Source organism: Phaenicophaeus curvirostris, chromosome 7 (genome assembly GCF_032191515.1).
Source record: "Phaenicophaeus curvirostris isolate KB17595 chromosome 7, BPBGC_Pcur_1.0, whole genome shotgun sequence".
In the NCBI taxonomy this organism is placed as follows: Eukaryota; Metazoa; Chordata; class Aves; order Cuculiformes; family Cuculidae; genus Phaenicophaeus; species Phaenicophaeus curvirostris.
The window spans coordinates 17,899,861-17,919,856 of NC_091398.1; the positions used below are offsets into that span (position 1 = coordinate 17,899,861).

The 19,996-nt window shown below is 37.3% G+C and overlaps 1 protein-coding gene across 1 annotated transcript in view; it reads right to left on the reverse strand.

Moving 5' to 3' along the window:
• Positions 1–19,996, reverse strand: part of AGPS (alkylglycerone phosphate synthase) — a 50,711-nt gene that overhangs the window by 19,941 nt on the left and 10,774 nt on the right. The window contains exons 3-11 of the mRNA XM_069861006.1: positions 16,786–16,876; positions 12,463–12,583; positions 12,307–12,381; positions 11,231–11,302; positions 9,538–9,617; positions 7,789–7,869; positions 4,597–4,722; positions 2,436–2,544; positions 1,890–2,017 (exon numbers count right to left, since the gene is read on the reverse strand). Of these exons, the coding sequence (XP_069717107.1) occupies positions 1,890–2,017; positions 2,436–2,544; positions 4,597–4,722; positions 7,789–7,869; positions 9,538–9,617; positions 11,231–11,302; positions 12,307–12,381; positions 12,463–12,583; positions 16,786–16,876 (883 nt within the window). The remainder of the gene's footprint in view (positions 1–1,889; positions 2,018–2,435; positions 2,545–4,596; positions 4,723–7,788; positions 7,870–9,537; positions 9,618–11,230; positions 11,303–12,306; positions 12,382–12,462; positions 12,584–16,785; positions 16,877–19,996) is intronic.

A 19,996-nucleotide genomic window follows, 5' to 3' on the forward strand; every position in this document is an offset into this window, starting at 1 on the left:
TCCTTTTGGACAATTTGGGTCAGCTGTCCCAGCTGTGTTCCCTCCTAGCCTCTTCTCCACTCTCAACATGCTTGTTGGTGGGAAGACAGTGTGAAAAGACAATGCGTATACACAGCTCGGCAAGAGCTGCAACAATGGTGCATTAACACAAAACATAGCACCACACAGTTGCTATGACAAAAATTAACTCCATACCAGCCAGACCCAGTACACTGATGTTCTACCAGACAGCAATTAAAATTCACATCCAGGTCCAAACTAGACTCCGCATTGTACAGAAATCTGAAAACCATTAAGAGCTGCCTTCAATTGGGCAAGTTTCTAGTCATACCTATGCCTATATCACATAATCTGTGCTGGCCATGGCCCTCACTGAAATGTATGGCCAGAGGAATATGACAAAGCCTGAATTTTAGGTTAGTCTTCATTTAGTTACATGGCTATGGAAGTACTCCTCTGTCACTGGATTTGACATGTTCACTGTCCATCACATCACTAATACACATTTGGTCACACAACAGGAAGAAAGAAAATAAAAAAGAACTAAGACAGCTCACTAGACAGGTTGACAGAAGAACGCTGGATGAGTGGTTTTAAATGAGACCAACCCATCCACAGCCTGCAGGCTGGTTATTTTTACGTTAAAGTAGACCAATACAGACATGAAATAGCTTTTCAATTAAAAAAAAAATCACTGTAATTACCATGATTAATGCAGGGAGCAAAAGAGAGGACTAAGAAGTTCTGGCTCAAGTAAGCAGTGAAACAGCAGCAGTAGCAATAGAAGCTTAGAAATGGAGCAACACTACGTGGCTAATAGTGCTTTTTTTTCCCCCCCTCTTCTAACTAAGCCCATAGCTAGGGAAGACACTAGTTCCTTAACTGACTTAAAATGCTGATGAGTCATATGATTAAGCACTCCCAAACAGTGTGCTTAGGTATCTTTAACAGGAAGAGCAAGCACTAGCAGTAGAAGCATGACAGAAGATCTGGCAAGTGCTGCTGACTAGTATATGCGTGTCATTCACATACCAGTATGAACATCTGGCTTGGCACATTAAGTCATTAATTTAGACCAATCACTGGAAAAAATGTAAAGCTGTGTTTAGTCTGGCATTAATTAAAACATTTCTGAAATTAGTTTCCAAACTCAGGGTATTTTCCACCATTCATAGAAATGATTCAATATGTTTTGCACAGAGCAGAGAAAAATTGAAAAGTTAATCCAAGGTCATGAAGAAAGAGGCTAGCCAGTGTAAGATTTGCTTGGAAGCACAGCCATAAGGAAGAGCGTCACACAATTTGTATACCTGTATCTGAATTTTGCTACCTGAAATCATCTTACCATACTACACAGAAGGCTCTACTTAAATACTACAGTGTAAGCACATCACCTCACAACATCCAGTTCTCGTGAACATATTGTGCTTCAGGAAACGTTCCCTAAACACAGGCTATTCCTTCCATTGCACGTCTTTGCTCCTTTGTCATTTCAGAGCCATAAATTTAAATGCCTTTTAATTCTAGGCTGCAACTTAATTCCCTTAAGTAGTGGTCACTTTTACATAGTCCTGAATTAATCTGAGAATAAAGCTCTCCATTAAAGGAGATGCAAAGCTAAACCTTCCAGTGTCAAGATAAGTAAATAACTTCCACTGAAAAGGAAACATCAGAAGCTACATCCACAATTTGGCTCAGAACACCAAGCAAATGCAGAACACAATCCTCAACTGCATAATTTCCAAAATCCTCATGGACCACATTCACTTATGAGGTTCATATTATCTCAGATTCTTGGTTACGAGTTGCCAGAAATACTAGAGCACCAGCACACACCTAGTGCTAGAATCTGTGTTCTTGCATAAATTCAACATCCAGTTTTTCTTTACCTGCTTTGCCACTTCCCTTAAGCAGGCCACTCCTCGTTCAAAGTTGGGGAAGACCACAGAGCCGTATTTCTGGTATTCAGGGACTGGGCGAATCTTTATTGTAACTTCAGTAACTACTCCAAGGGTTCCTTTAGGAAAAAAAGAAAAACCGAGTACAGTGTTGCAAGACGTACCTCTTGTTAGTTACAATTTGACAACTGTTTACCAGGATGTGGTAAGTTAATATAAACTAGGAATCCCAAAAATTCAGCAGTAGGTGATTTACTCCTGACTGTTTACTGTGAATTCTTACAAGGTAACCTCCAAAACATGATGCTTGTTACTAGACTTGTAGGCTAGCTCCACTGATTTGTTTTAAGCACTGTTCAGAGTTGCTTAGCTTCACAGTCCTATTTAAAGTCTCAATATATTAACTTAAGCCAATAAATTTGTACCCCTATAGTGCCACCCATAGATATACTGGAAGCCACAGTATTAAAGATGCTAAAATCAAGCCATTACAGAAGCCAAATAAGATGCAGTTATGTGACATTGGAGTGTTTATACCTTCAGATCCCATAATGAAGTGATGGATATCAGGTCCTGTTGACATGCGAGGTACTTGACAGTTTTTTTCTACTATTCCTCTAGGAGTTACCATTTTTATATGAATCACCTGTTTGAACAACACGCAGCAACTATAAATGCTAGCATTAAGCACACATTTTTTGTATACTCATCTTCTACAAAACGTATATTAAGCTTGATACAGTTCAACTTTGTAGACTTTCAACATTCTGTAGGCAGCCCCAAGAACTTTTGGGATAACCTGAGGACTGTTACAACAATTACTTCCAACACAGTATGGTTTACCCACACAGATTGCTTCCAGTTCTATGCCACATCAAATCAGCTGTTAGCTACATGCACACAGTACCAGTTAAAACTTTTCTGCTTCTCAGTGAAGGTGACACTTCAGGATTTTAATCCAGAATATATATAGTATTTCAGAGGAAAATTGAGGGCTTAAGTTTAGCTTAAATTTTGCTTCAGAACTGGTGCTTGATGAAATTAACATAATTCAGTCATCAATTGCTACAGAAATAATTCTATTTAGAAGACAGAAGTAAGTTTTGTGAAACAGATTATCAATATTAAATCTGCCCTAAGTGATATATATGTAAATCGGTAATTTTTTTGTTTTTTTTTTAACTATTTTCCAATGTTATTGCTTCCAGCTGTATTAATGTAGACACAATACATCCTTTACAATTATTATGCAATCCTTTATTTATACCAAGGAACGGCAGGCTTTGCATTTTTTAGTGAAGCCTTTAAATGAAGCAAAACTACTGAATTTCAACTAATGGTTTTACAAACTTCCAAGCACAGGTGGAGTAGGATAAAAATTACCTACCTAAGTTGTTCAAGGATTTCATTAAATGCATTTTCAAAATTGCTGATTCTACAATGAGTGGATTTTAGGCAGCTTATATAACACCTCATTTCTAGATAAAGTTTCCTCAGAAGGTAAACAATTTCCTGAAACTTTCTCATTGCATCATTTCAAAATGTACGAACTATGCTGGAACTATTTGCAGTCCTATTCCCTCTTAATGAAAATTTCAGAAGCTGTTTCAGCCTGAAGTTATGCTTCCATGATAGAAAAGCTTTCTGTTTCACATCTCCCAGTACAAGCAAAACTATACCCTTCAGCAATACTTCAGGCTGTATGGGACAGACGACACTTCATAAGTGTTAGTAGCTGTAGCTCAGCCAGGCCTACTGAATAAAAACCGTGTAGCTCCCAACAAACTCAGGCACTGAGAGTATAAGTCTCATGTCAGTGCACAGAAGAAAATGTTTTGTCTATGAACCATGAGATGATTGAAAAGCCTGAGGTGACGGGGACACGTTACCCAGAGTACACTACACGAAAGAAGGAAAAAACCCACATGTGAGGAAAGGCTACTGTACAAACTACAAGAGAAAGCTGGAAGTTTGAAGCAAAAATGCAGGCAAAGTCTCAACACTGATGATTTAAGTTCAATATATTCAACACATTTGTTATAACAGGAAAGGTAGATTTTTACATCAAATAGTATGCTTCAGAAAACAAATTGCCTGCATTAATATAAAGATGAACCTTTTCACTGCTTGTAACAAATTCAAGAGAATACTGCCATTCCCATCCCATTGCTTCCTTCCTCAGGGTTCCTACAGACCACATGGTGGCATTTGATTTCCCCATTGTGCATCCACACGGTCAATTAGATCAACCCACTGACTGGAAAAAACTGCTAGCCTGGGGAGGTAGAACGAGCTAGCTTGCTGTGAGAATTAAGATGATCCAACTAGACAACTTCAGGAATGCACAACAGGTAGGAGAGAACGTGGGCTTTCTAGAATCACCCTAAAGGTTTGACAGGATTATTACACTAGATTAACAGAGAGCATAACACAGTCAAAGATAGCAGAGTCAGGACAGGATAACGATTCCTTAACCTCACTAGCGAGCACCAAAATGAAATTGACTTTTAGATCAGTGGTATTACTAGTACTAATATCAAAAACAAGCAAACAAGCATTTCAGTCAAGATCTTATGCCATGACTGTACCACTTAAGAGAACTGCAATTTACTATTTCTTCTCCCTCTCGTTGTGAGTCATCACAGAAGTTAAATCCTGAAACAGACTAATTAGAAAAAAAAATATTAGAGCTACTTACCAGATCCTCAATGTTTCCATAGATGTTTTTTTTCATGCCTGATGCTCGTGTTGCTACCCATCCTCCTAGTGAACTGAACTCCATGGAATCTGGCTCATGGCCTGTACAAAAGCCACTTTCAGCAAGCTAAAGAAAAAAAAAATAAATCATTCTACAAAGCCTGCATTATTGGCTTAGTACTACAAATCTCAATATTTGAGGGATCATTGGCTTGAGGGTTTTTTTTCCTTAAAAAAAAAAGGCATCCTGACCGTACCCTGTTTTATCCAGGCACAAGTTTCATCTTTGGTATGCAAATGAAACTAAATTGATCCTGCTTCTACCATGACTATACTGTGCTACAGATCAACCTATAGTACTCCTCCCCAGATTTTCAAACTAAGACCTCTAGAGTTCATGAGAAGACACAAATTCAAAAACACATGGAAAAACATTATAACTAAGAAACTGCCAACTTTGCACAAATGCTGCCAATAAATAAGGCACTTAATCTCTTGTTTTTTTCTATCGTAATGTGATATGCAGCAGGCCTGCAGAAAATCTGAGCAAATTGCCTGTACTTAATTCTCTCAAGGAGTGATGTGTTTTAATATACAGCCATCTGGTTGGGCTTCCAGCGTGCAACTCTGCCAACCATTTGCGATGCAGATCACACATTCCTGTACATTAAGTAGTCACTTGTTTCTCATTTTTCTGTATTAGCTTGGCTTCACCATCTGCACAGCACCTGAGGTTGACTAGATGCCCTCAGAATCACAACACCAAAGCTGTCAGACAGGAAGAATTAAAGGCTCAGTCTCACATTAAGTGATAACTGTGTTATTGCATTTGAGATGATTAATCTGCACTGACCAACTGATAAATACCTATGTCCAAATGGATTGTTAAGCATACCACAAAGGGGATCATTAACTACATTCTGTTGTACAAAGTAGTTCTAACTTAAATGACTGAAAGTCATTTCTACGTAACACCTATGGTGATCCATCTAGCTCATGGTCCTCTCACACTAGAGTAGCTTGTGGCTTTAGATGCTTACTGGTCATATATGAGGGAATGGTTGGAGCCTGCACCCTCATTCCTCAAGAGGACAAGAAGTTTACTTCAGCAACAACTTATCAATTTCTACAAGTTTCATGAGCATAAGCACAGCAGAAGACTATGCTTTTGAAAACTCCTAACTTACTGTGCATGTATGAAGCACTTGATCTAACTCCTTGAAACCAGTTTTATGAACAGCATGTGCTAAAAAGCACTTTTAGGATGGGAAGAGATTATGCCATGTACTTTGCAGATGCAAGATACAGCCTCATCCAGAAAATATGAGCATGTACTAGCTTTTCCTACAGAATCATAATCCAACTGATAACGCTTATCACAAAAAAAAATTAAAATATTGTTTTATCTTCACTGTCCTTTTGTCACCCTTAGTCCTCATCTGTCAGCTCTTATCCCAAGTTCTGTTCTGACAAAAACAAGTAACTTAAGGTTTCTGTATATAAAGCCCACTAATATCTAAAGCACTCACTCCACAGAAAATAGTCTTAATCACACTAGAATCACTAGCTAAGTCAGACAAATGTGTGTAGTATATAATGGAGCATTCAGAATCAGTGTAAGACTTACAGTCTAACTTTTGTCAAATATCAGGTTTTCCCAATTTGTTTTTTGTTCAGAACTCTGCTCTTGATTTTCCTTACTGTTGTAAGGTTCATGATATCTGTAAGTGAGATAGTCTACTCAGTAACCTCAGCCTCAAACCCGAAGCTTACTTAGGACTAGCAAGTTACAAACTAAACCAAACCCTTTCAAACAGTTTCCCCTTTGCACAGTCCAAATGTGTATCTGTTTTTACCTGTGCATCAGTGGAAATCTTTATCAGCATTAACCATAATATTAAATCATAGTTACACTTAGATTGTACAACACAAAATCACAATTTGGACTCCTAGATTTAATCACATCCCCACTGGCTACTAATGATGAAATCCCATGATATGTAATAAATTTTTAATGTATATACACCCATTTTGAATATATTATCTGATTTTATATTCTTTGCACATTGAAGAAATTGCAGAGACGCTATATATTAAAGCCTTTGTATGAATAGTAGTTTATATTCAATATTGAACAAATTGACAACTAGCACTCTTTCCATAGCCAAAAACCTGACTGAAAAAAGTTTTTTGATCAGTAATATTCAAATGGAATAACTGCAACAGCAGTATTTCAACTCATAAGAGCTGCAAGCAGCAAGAGAATATTGACCCTTACTCTGTAAGCAGAAAGGCAGTGAGAATTAAAGCACAGGTAGTAGAGAAGTTCCAAACTACTACCCTAGAAAAATGTCATTTAAATGCAGAAAACATTCTCCTTGCATTTTAATTCCAAGCTTGAAACAAACAGATCTGGAAAGTTTAAAATATTATATCAAATGATAAAAGCGAAAATAAGAGGCAGGAAACTGTATCCTTATCATAAACAGCTCTGATAGTCAAGTATGACAAGTTTTCTTCTAAAACATGGTCTGGAAAAAAGCATCCAAAAAACTTTTCAATTCTGCATATTTATAAAGTGCATTTAGGCACTAAGAAAAGTTTAGACAACATTTAGCTCTCAAGTAAGTCAAGTCCTAGAATATTTTTTTAAAATAATCAGAACTGCACATCCATTGTGTTTCCAGAACTTGCTTGATTACAGAGGAACACCCAAGAAAGACTGAGAAGGGTGCTGTTGCTCATCTGATAAACAAGCAGCAGCATAAACAAGCATAAACAAGCAGCAGCAAGAACAGTAAATCCATTATATGCTCTAACCTTTCTGAGAAGACTAGCTCTGACCAAAGTAACTAAAACGTGCACCACAAAATGACAATTTGAACTCTTCCTAGTAATTGGTACCAAATGTCATGCCTTGCAAACACAAGGGTCTATATATCTAAGGTCTGAAAAACAAAGCAAGCATTACATCCTGTGTATTGTCAACTTATTACTGTAATGGCATTTTGTGATTAGAGGCAAAAAGAAAATTTAAAGTGTTCATAAATACAGCATTCAATATGATATGGATCATAACCAGGCATCTGGTGCTTACCACACCCATCTGCATAAAAATGGGCAAGAATTAAGCTAGAATTCAATGCCAAGAAAAATACAAAGTAGTATTAGATGCTTGACAAGTTAAAAATACCTGTTTTTCCAGATCTTGTCCAACAATGCCAGCTTCTACACAAGCTGTTAAGTTTTTCTCATCTATCCAGAGAATCCGATTCTGTTGAAAATACAATTAAAACTAAAAATAAGTGCTAATAAGGTTACAGTTTATGAAGTCACAACTATACCAGAGTAAGATACTTAGTAGTCAATTTATACTAGGATTGTTTACAGAAAAAAAATGCATAAAAGCCATAGACAATTAAGTCAAAGCTCTTGCATTAGTTCAGCAATAGAGGATTTTCACAATTAACATGACTAAAGTTGCCCCAGTCTGGCTATCTGGACATTAAGTGTAAACCAAGAAAAGTATCCTTAAACATATTGCATGTGTTAAATAGATTGCATTCAGTTATTCCAGTTCAGCTCTTGGATTCTGACACAGTGAGCTAGAAGCAAAATATACTACAGGATGTCAGAGTATGCATGCAATTTAGAAAATCAAGATACTTGGAAGGATTATATCAATTTATCTGATGACACTGTCCCGACAGTACATTCTACTAAACAAGAAACATAGCAAACACTACAACTTACATAGTGCTCTAAGCATGACTGGCAATGAGGACAATCTACTTGAAGGAGAAACTTAAATATGGTTTAAGCTTTGTTTACAGTAAGGATGACACAGAAGCTTCAGCTTCCAGTCTTCATTCTTAAGTACACCTACAGTGTGCTTCCATGATTTTGTATATGAATATTTGTGAAACAGCTCTAACTTCCCTTTGCCTTGATTTTTTAAACTAACAAAAACACGGGCATCTTGTAATCCAACTGAAGCTATACTTTAGAGCAACTGTCCCCCCTCACAACACATAAGGTAAGTAATTATTCCAAGTCAGCTATTTCATCTCCTTTCAGACACCTTCAGTTTCAACATAAACTGCTTAACTGACTTGAAACACTTACGTAAACCCTACACATAAGATGAAGATACCCATGAAGTATCTGGCTAAGTGTGCCAGACACACTGAGAAGTATCCCCAACCGTGCAGAGAAAATGGAGGCAAAACCCATGTCTTACCTTCAAGGCTAAAGGAATTAATACGCTCAGCAGGTGCTCAGAGTCAATAGAGCCTTATATCAAAGACAGCTATTTCTAAAGCACCTCATTACCATGTAGTCATAGAACAATCATTTTACAAGTATGAAGCTCCTTCATAATGGAAAGATTAAAACCAGCACTAAATTTTACAGAACTTCATCTCTAGACTGCCATAAAGCTATGCATTTCACATACTCAAGATAGTATCTCAAAAAATTCTAGCTTTTTTCTTTAAAGTTGATCTTTCAAGTTGATTTGTAAATATTATGTCACCTTAACCTTTTCTGTAAGCCTGCAAAAACTAGTCAAATCTGCAATAACAAACAGCTTCCTCTTGGCCTTTCATTTAACCTCAGATGACTTCCAACACAGAAGAATAGTAGCTTCTTCTGATTTTCACTTAAATCTGCTATAAGAATGCTTAACAGTGATTTTTTTTTTTTTCCTTCCTTATTACATAAATACAGGTCACATGAAGCAGTACAGGACTAACAACAGTAAAATATCACTTAAACTGAAGGAGTATCAATTTAATCATGCATGATACAGATTAATACTTCAATGCCTACTTTAGTCTTGCTAAGAAAGCGTTCATTCTCTAGTGATCACCATTCAAAATAACCACAGAATTATTAAAAAACCAAACAAACCAAAATCAACCCACAACTAAGAGAGACATACCATTTGTGATGTATCCAGTGAGATAATTGTTCTTTTTTCATCTTCAGGACATTCAAGGGCACTAGACACACTTGTCCCTCCTGCAAATATGGGAGTGACATACTGATCACAAAATTATCAGACAGCTTTTCTTCACACACCACCCCTCTCTTCCCTTCCAATACTGAATTGAATAAAGCAATATCACTGAAGTTAACTGTTTGAGGTTAGTGATTAGCTGATTAAGGCTGTCCCTTCTCCCAAACTGGTTTCACAAAATCATGCCAACATTAAAACTGACAATGCTCTAATAGTATTTGGCAACAAGCCATAAAATTCTGTGATCATCTCTGCTGTTTCTGTTAAGTCCAGAACAGTTTTAAAGACAAGGATAAAAAAACCCCAAAGGCATCCAAGAAATAGATATAGCTATGGTTTATATATATTCTGTTGAGATTACTACGGAAGCTGCTACACTTCTGGCTAGAAAGTTGGTTTAAAAAGTCTACCGAACACATGAATGCAATACTTAACTGAAAGCAAGAAACCTCAAGGTCATAACCATAAAATACAGATAAAACTAAATGTCAAAATTCTATGTTGGTTTCCAGTTTATCTTTATAGGATATCACACATTAGTCTCCAAGAAGCCTTTGAGTTCTCAAAGGCTGCAAAAATCACAGGAAGAGATCAGGATGTTAGAGATCCACAACAAGCTACCAGAAGAACAACCAATGGCAAGTACAGAGACAGTGACAACTAACAAAACACTCTTCAAGAACAGTAAAGCCTGTCAACTTTGTTTCCAAGTATGGGGAATGTGTCATTTTCCTTAAATACCAACCCAGTGACTCCCAGAAGCTGAACACAGTTCAATATAAATGGAATCCAAAACCAATCTGAAGATTTTTTTGTATCCTGGTCAGTGAACAAGAGATAGTGAACATTGCTGCTTTCAGCTATATCAATTTACTGGTACCAAAGGTGACTTGTAGCAGTCTTGCATCTCTCCAAATGTATCTGGTAAGTGTGAAAGTGTTTTAGGAAGAAATCAGCTCCAAGTTTGGTACTACGTTCAAGTGACATACTCATCTTCTCCAATAGCAAGTGTCCTTCCTACATGGGCTATACTCCTACAGTGTAAGCAAGTACCAAGAAAAACAGAGATTTATCCCACAGATAGAGTTTGAGACAAAAAGCTTCTCACGGAATGAGCTCATTAAAGCCAACATTCTATGTTTCCCGAGCTTTAAGTTAAAACAAGGTAGCTCACCATTCTACTTCAGCATGGTTAGAGGAAAAAGCATCCACGACTGAAAACCTGAAGTCCTTCGGAAATTCTTTAGGCTGAGGACACTGATTAAACAGGACTTTACCTGTACTCCAAACCTGCAACATATCCTGAAAGACCCTTGCCACAGGAGCCTACTCTTAACTTTCAAGCTGAATAATGTAATTAGAATTATGGTTAATGATCTTGCAGTACTGTGCAATATTCAAGGTGTTTACATATTTTTTAATGACTTGCACTAAATTGAATACAGTAGCTTTTTACAATGCAAGATCATAAAATAACACCATGCTTACAACACTGCTAAAAATGTATGGAATTATTCACAGAATTTATTAATAAGATGGTATATCAACATTGAATTCAAGTAGAATGCATTTTCACTAGTAATGTTAAACAGATTTGAAATTTCATCACACTTACCACCAAATGGTATTATGCAGAGATTGTGTTTGCAGGCTAATTCCACAATTTTAACTACATCTTCATGGCAAACTGGAAAAGTCAAAAAATGAAAAAAAGCAGAATTTGTGCCTAGCACTAAACATTGCAGTTTGAATAATAACAGCTTCCTTTATGACACAAGCAAGGATGACATTTCAAAGAGCTGTGCACTAAATAATAGCTGGGCTTGGAAGTATCAGTTCTGGAGTAAAGTTTAGACCTGAAACAATACTACATTTTAAGAACTAACTACTTCTGCCTCTTTTTATGCTTCACATGTGATTTTTTTCACGCTAAATAAAGCAAGCAACACTGAGACAGGACTAAGCTCTTATTAGAATTCTGGGGGTTTCTAATGCAGTGCAGCTATTGAAATATCATAAAAGATAAAAGATAAGGGAAGAGTTGGATTCATACAGCTGAACGCAAATTGACAGCTATTTCGACGAAATTACTTTTTGGTCAGCTACTGAAGAATGGCACAGGAAAGTAGCCCCTAGTGACCACAGAAACAGGACTCAAGTAGAAAATTCACATAAGTGTGCAAAGAGTCATATCAGTATTTGTATTCCTCTACCAGACAGAAGCAAGCATGTTTTCTGCTACATTATCTACAACAGCATTAGTTATTACTCTGTTTAAAATGGGCCTAAGCCTACACTCAGATTGCACTGCTCTTTTTTCAAGTTCTTTACCAAGTGTTCTGACAGGAGTTACACATGCTACTTTTTTTATTAAAGTACAGTATATCAAAGTTCAATACAAACATTTCACTGCTCAAATTACACTGTGGTTTCTTAAGTCATGAATTCAGCTGTCCATAGAAGTTACATTTAATAAATTTGACTTCTCCACAAAGTGATGGGATTTCACAGACACAACCTGCAATCCAGATGCTAAACAATCTTGATTACCATTCATGAAAATTTAATTCTGTTTCTGTAAAAACAATTGAAGTCAGTGCACCAAGAGACAGCTTCCACACAATAAGAAAGCATAGGAGTTTAATAAATAGTGGCCTAATCAAAGGAAGAATAAAGACAATTAAAACTTACCAGGCCATACAACTATATCAGGAATTCGCTTAAACATTCCTTCCCTGAGAACAAATATCTCATGCAGGCAGTGACCTGAAACACAAACAATAAGTTAAAAAGTTCAAACAAAGAAGCATGAAAAGCAGCACAGTTACATAAATGAAGTTGTCTTACCATGAGCTCTGAATATCCTATCTTCTGCATCCTGCGAATATGAGATTTTAGTGGCTCTAAGATCCTGAAGAAATTCTTCATTTACAATAGATGGAGGTACATCATTAACATTTAAGGATGTCTGCAAAGAAGAAAATAAGTTCATTAAAGATAGGTTCACTCTTACAGCATTTCTGTACAACAAAAGTAATCAGAACAGATTAACATCGATACCCAAATATCTATTTAAGATCAGAAACAGAGAAGTCCTTTTCCTCATCATCAGTTTTTGATCCCAGTTTTCCTACCTGGTACTCAGCTAGATGCAGACAGGAAGTTTGATTTCCATAGCACATTCTTACCCTTTTTTTCTCCTGAGAAATTCAGAGAAATGCACCAACTTATGAGTGCACGCTGAACAAAACATGTTTTTAAAGACTTCAAAGCCCAAGAAAAACAGCTACCTGAACTGAACTTGAGGGTCTCCTGTTGATAAAGAGGTAGAGATTGAAAGACGTAATTCCTTTTAGAATATAAATTCCTCCTCCAATACAGGGGAATACATACAAAAGCAACTACCCACTCTGCAAATTCCTCTATCTACAGTTCTGTTTCTATGAGCCCACTTCCCCTCCTCCTGTCCTGTACTGGAAGTCAAATGCATCTCAAACCAAAGCCTAATGATAACACCAAAGCAAGGCAAAACTAGATTTGACTGAGGTAACATAACTAGCATACTCCACACTGATCTCAGATTTCATAAAATTCATTTTCAGTCACTAACATGCAGGTATTTCCAGAAAGTCCTGATCAACATCTCAGAGAAAAGCTTTTCTTTCAAAGAAGCTACACTGGACATTTTGGCTTACCAACAGGCCTTGAATAAAGATTCTGTAACCCTAGAGGGAGAACCTCTGTTTATGGTTTTCTAATGATCCATTCTTCCAGGTTCTTAGAATAGATGTCTTGTATTCTCTTAAGGCTTCTCAAAGTGCAGACCTAGCCACTTAATTTTCTTAAGTCCACATAGATATCAGGAGCGTAAAAACACAGTTCACACGGTGACTTTTTAAACCCACTTATAGAATGAGGATTCTTTACAAGATCCTGTTCAAAAAATTAAAATCTTTGTAGATGTTAAGTACAATGCTTTTAAAAGCTGTGAAGATTTAAAAAAAAAAAAACACAAACCAAAACCAGCATGCTTTTTTCCCCTCCCTCCTTAAAAATGGAGCAAATAAACTCAGTGTTCCATGGGTAACCTCCCTAAAGGAATATGGGTTCTATTACAAATGGCCTCTAATTAAGGAGTTCTTTAATTAGATATAAAGCTTGTCTTCTGACTAAAAACTTATTTCCAGACATTCTCTCCTATTTTGAAAGAAATAGTTGGTCAAGAACCTTATTTTTAGTTCTCAAAGTCAACCAGGTTCAATGAGAAAAATTTTCAGTACCTCATCTTTTATTTCAAATACACTCTTAAGAATTAGGAGTTGCGCAAAAATTAGTTAAAACAGAGTGTAATGCTCTCAAACTTTTGTCATGAAAACCTTTCCAGCAAATTAACTCAAATAGAAGAACGTTGCCACAATTTTGTCATAAAGCTATCAGGAAAGACCATGGGCTGCCTAATGATGCCAGGAAGAGCTTCCTTACAGCCCTACCATCAACAAGTATTTTATACAAAACATTCCACATAGCCAAGAAACTTAGACACTCCTTTAACAAGCCTAGCCTATGCTTCTTAACAAGTACAAATTAAAAACAGCAAAATTGAATCCACTTTTCTTTCACCTACTGAAATTTCAGTGTGCTACAAAAGAATATACCCAGCCATCCAAGTTCTTCCCTGGAATGGAGTTTAGCCTGTCTTTGCTCTACATAATCTCCAGAACAGCTGATACTTTTTGCCAGCGTATGTCTTCGGATAAAAGCTTAGAGTTACAAAGGTAAAAGTCTGCTGCTGTGATGCAGATGGGAGCCTGTCCCAAAAGGGTTGAGACTGAAAGTAGTGAAAGCCAAAGAAAGGAAACAGGAAAGTTTTCAGGTAGTTAAAAAATTCATGGTGATGGAACTTGCCTACCAGCATTCACCCTACAAGAAACTATGTAAGGTTATGCAGAAACCAGGCGAATTTACAGGGACAATGCAGAAAGCAATATCTGCATGAGACATGTTTGGAGCTGACAGCTAACAACATTTAGAGGTTCAAGACAATAGCCAAGTGTTTGTTTTGGAGTCTTCATATGAGACACAATCTAATGAAAATAGTTTTAACAATGATCTGACTTCTAGAAGAGGATATAGCCTGTTCTGACTTGCCTTGAGGATAATATACTTCTTGAAATACGGTGTCTCACAGCTCAGGAAAAGGCTTTTCCCTCCCAACATATTCACTTTGTCACCTACTAACAGAGAAGCTGAGATTAAGTGCTGATTAGGCGAGAAGCATGCCACTACTGAGAGACCCCAAACAGGATAAGCAGAGAGGAAGTCAGGGTCTTGGATTGCTGCTCTTAGCTCTTACTATTCTGCTATTAACACATATTCACACAGTGCTGTTTGCTAACTCAAAGAGCAAAGCCCCCACAGAAACATGGGAAACTAAAAGAAACAAATAAGTAGGTGCCAAATAAAGATATTTAAACCAGTTTAAAAAAAAAACCCAAAAACATTCCCCACTAGCTATGCATACATTTTCCATAAAAAAAACCCCACTTTGTTTTCTTCATAGACTTCCATAGACAAAACTATTTCTTATCATTTCAAGTTGAACACCAAGTCCTTGAACATCTTTGTTCTCCATAAGAGGGACACAAACTACTTAAAGCTGTAACAATTCCTTGCAGATGGTTTTAAGTATCTTGGTTTTACCTCTCTTCTATAAGTATTTTAATCCTTTAGTTTTCATCTTCAAGTCTGTAAAATGAATATTTGTCCATATAATGGATGAATGCATGCAACAGGCAAGCCTCCAGCCTCATAGAAGAGAGGCAGGAAGAGAAGACAAATGGACCAAGAGATCCCTTCTCCTCCTGCTGTTCCTGTACTAGAGCTCCTTCATGCTCTGATGATAGAAGTTAGAAACCCAATATAGCATGACAATTGGCAATATAAACTAGGAACTATGACAAAAGTGTTTAAATGGGCGACCCGCAGTAGCAGTTAAGAATAGCTCTGAGAAGTCCAGATACATACTGGAGACTCCAAAGAGTCCTATTCTATGTTGAGATACTTAGCCTGTTTCAGATCACAACAAAAACAACAGAACCGGAGGGGCATAATGTGACAGGGAAGCATTCAACATTGCTGGCAAATAGCCTGAAGAGCTGATTTGCAATACATGCCGCTGTATCAAGATACTATTGAAGATTCCGCCAATGTGTACATGACCACTTTGTTCTATATTCCCTCTACATGCAGAAAGGGAACAATGTCTCTCAGAACCTCTTGTCACAGCAAATTAAAGCAGCTCACACTTAAGATCAAACCTGGTCAAGGAAAGCCCATCAAGAGAGTTTCTTTAAAATTTATTGGCAGATGCAAGTCATAGCAGATGAAAAAGTGTCTTGATTAACAGAAGACTGAAGAAATGTTCAGGTTTTCAGGGTGTATGAGATTACCTACTTCAGAAAAAATGCAATACTGAACTCACTCAAGAAACACAATGAGAAACCCAAGGCAGGGCTGCTGTAGTCTCTGTACAAGCACAGCCTGCTTCCAACGCTGTTTAAGCGGCTTGTCTAGTCAGAAATTCTTAGAAGAGAGTCAGGTCTCCTGACTCTGACACAAGCCATTTTTCTTGACAAGAAAAATATGGATGCTTCACAAAACCCAGAACATTCCAAATATGGTGTTTTTCTGAAAACATTCAGTTCAATCTTGAGCATTTCCAAGTAGCCAGTTTTCAGCACAAAGTTTACTGTCAAATAGGAACCTGGATATCATTAAATACACTGAAACACAGCACAACTTAACTCTGCTGTATCGTCTGTCGTTGTTATCATGAACAACATTGAAGTTGCATAAACAATTTCCTCCAGGCTAACACTCTACAATCTTGAAAAACAACCTACAAACACTGACCAAGAAACCCCTCTCCCTGTGTTGAGACTTTCATTCCGACATAAGGATTACCAGTTAACCTGGGACCACAAGTTGTGTCAACTTATTGAATATTTCATGTAGAACACTTTCTTTTGAAAACTCTGAGGTTATCAATACACTATATTTAAATCACATGCAAAGTGACCTTCAGGACAACAGCTGAATCATCTTTAATAATGTGGTCTTGATTATTACCAAGACTAATGTTCAGAGGAACTGGTTCAGCTCTTTACTTACTCTAGAGGTAGTTTTGTGCTCCAGACTTGCTCCAAAGGTTTTTTCTATCCATTCTTTAAAAGTTGGTAATACCATACCACCTAATCTGTACCTGAAAAGTCAATATCACACAGGGTCATTTTAAATTAAAAGACTGTATGTCAGATACACTTCTTTCAATTCTATGTATGCAACAAATAATTAACTTCTAAATAAAATTCTTTACTTACACGCCTGCAAATCTTCTACACATTTAGTTCTCATGCAACTGCACATTTCTAGTATTTAACTGTTCTGCCCTCCACACAAAATCAAATAAATTGTCAGCATCTTGGCTATGATTTTCCTTCATGATCTTTGGGAATTGTGGCATATCTCACCCCCCATCCTTACTTTTAACAAAGGTCTCTCCCTTTCAGTAGTGCAGAAAACAGTGTCGTCACAATTTATGTGCCAGTTACAACTAGGGGTCATGCATGCATGGACACACTGTGATGTAAACTAGTCGGACACAAAGGCAGCTCAGCACACATTACATGTTCTGAAGAAAATACAGCATTAAATATTCTTCCCTCATCTTCAGAATGCATCAGAATCTAGCAAGCAATAAAAATTTACTTCTATCACAATCTCTTTGGCAGGAGCTCAGCCATACAACAGAGGAAGACTTACATACAACAGACAGAGGAGTTGTTTGTGAACATGTGTACCATATATGAAAACAATTAAGGCTGGGGACACTTAAAAGGTAGAGCCTCTTGTTATTAATTGTATAAGTTTACATACCTTGTGCATGTCTATTTATATACAAGCATTCCCCAAGGAGGAAAAAGACCTCTAGGAGTATGAAAAGCTTTCAGCAGCTGAGAATCTTTCCCATAGTTTGCACTTGGGCCACTGTATTATGCCTCATGGGTCCAAGATTACTCATTCACTCTTAATCCAGTTATAACCCCATCCCTCAGAGCAGTTGCAACCAACTCTACAACTAAGTCACCTATTAAGCAGAAAGATCAATTCATTTTCATTTTGTTTCCTCATGTCAAATACCTTCCAGTTCTCATATTGCAAAGATACCCTACTCTATTCCCAGAGGTACAGGGCTACAACCATATCTCAACTCAAGCTGCACACTTCAGCTTGGAAGACAGCATTCAGCTATTCTTCCTGTGGCAGCTGTTACCATCTTATTGACATGAAACAATCAAGCGAATTCTATTAAAAGAGAAGTGCAATAAGCAATGGAAGTTTAATGCATTTGCATGAGGAGTTTGCAACAAAGGTACAGAGTCATTCAAGTCAGCTTGTTGTGTTTCCTCCAGATATCCTTCTTGGTATTGCAAACGTATTACTAGAGCCAGCTTGCAAGGGTAACCAAAATCACTTATTCAAAGGTCAAACTAAAGTTATCAAAAAAATGACAACTTTTAAGCCAAGACAGACAGAAGTCATAGCACAGAGGAAATTAGTGAGTTTACTGCACCAAATACAAAGCATAATTGCTCAGGAAGCAAGTTTAGTATGTATGCTGATGGTGCAAAAAGCCCCTCAGAAGACCTCCTCTCCACCCCAAAACCAGGTTTAGTTGCTAAGTCTAGCAAGTAACATCTGCCCCTGGTGAGATGGTAGAGTCCATAATAAAAGATCACTCGACACATGGAAAAGCAAGGTCTGTTGGGAAAGTCAACATGGCTTCCATAAAGGGAAATACTGTTTCACTAATCCTTGGAAATCTATCAGGGTGTGAAAACAAAGTGAACAAAGGTGACACAATGAACATAATTCCCTTATATTTCAAAAGGTGCTCACTCCAAAAGGTAGTTAAGAAAATACATTGCTACAGTACTGAAGGGAAGTTTTTTTCTACATGGTGAAAGATAAGAAAAGGCTAAGATAAGAAGTGAAGGGCAAGGCTTATTGATCACCATTGAGGACAGACTCAGGAGTGCAGCTTGCCACACTAGTACTGGAACCAGTTTTACATCAAGTCTTCATCAGTGACCTGGATTCATCAGTGGACTCTCCAACCAAGTGAACAATGTTAAGCTCTTTTGGATAGACAGATGGTACACTGGTAGGAAGGAACTCAGGACCTTAAAAAAACTGAGCAGACAAATGAAGATGGAAGATGTAGATAACTTCAAAAGAAAAAAAAAGCATTACTTGCACACTTTGCAGAATTAGACTGGCAGTTAGTATAGGAAAAAATCAGGGCATCTTCAGTGACAACATACAACAGCAGCCAGCAGTGTTATTGACCAGGCAGGTATAAGAAAGATGACAGTTATCACTTTTTGCTGCTCTGTAGAAGCCTGGTGCATCCACACCTTGAGTGCTGCATGCAGTTTTGTCCCGGTATCTCCAAAAAGATGCAGTATAGCTAGAGAGGGTTCAGAGAAGAGCAACTGTAAAGATCAAGGGGCCTTAGAAGCAGAGACTAAAGGGCCCAGGACTTAGCATGGAGAGAAAGTGGAAGAGAGTGTATGGTTAAGTCCTATATAATCAACAAGGCAGAAGATACACTCAAGAACTACTGTTTACCTAATACCGCAGCACAGTAAAGGACACTTGGTTTAAAACACAAGTACTCTACAAAACAGCAACCTGGAACTTGCTGCCTTGGGATACTGAAGAGGCAGACAGTATAAGCAGACTTGACAAATTTGTGGATAACAGATTTGTAAGTAGATACTAGAAGTATGAGGCATGTACATAGTCTTTGAAGATACCTATTCTATTTTCACTTCACACACTCTCCTTTTGCCTGTATCAAACTATTCCATAGAAACTACACTAGTGTCACCCAACAGGGCATTTCTTATGTTATCTATCAGTTGGAGAGAAAACACAGACGAGGGGGGAAACCAATACAATTCTCCCATTCTAGAACAGTGACTGGTACTCATCAGTCAAATAGCAGCTTCAATGCTTCCTAAAAAAAAAAAATAAAAATCCAGGTGCAGCTCTTTGTTTTTTTCCTTCAAAGCACACCACCTAAGTTTTCTGCACAGAATAATCTACCCCAGATAAATTAAAGATATCAGATGAAAGACAGTGACAAAGTGACAAGAGTCAGAATCCTGGCAAGAGGAGAGAACATCAAGATCTCCCTGAATATTACACAGTGAATTAAAGTGCCTAAATCAAGGCTCTGCATTTTAATCTTAGTTCGAAAATTAAGAAATTAAAGATTAAAGTACTCAATATCCTATTCAGTTTTTTACAGCTTTAA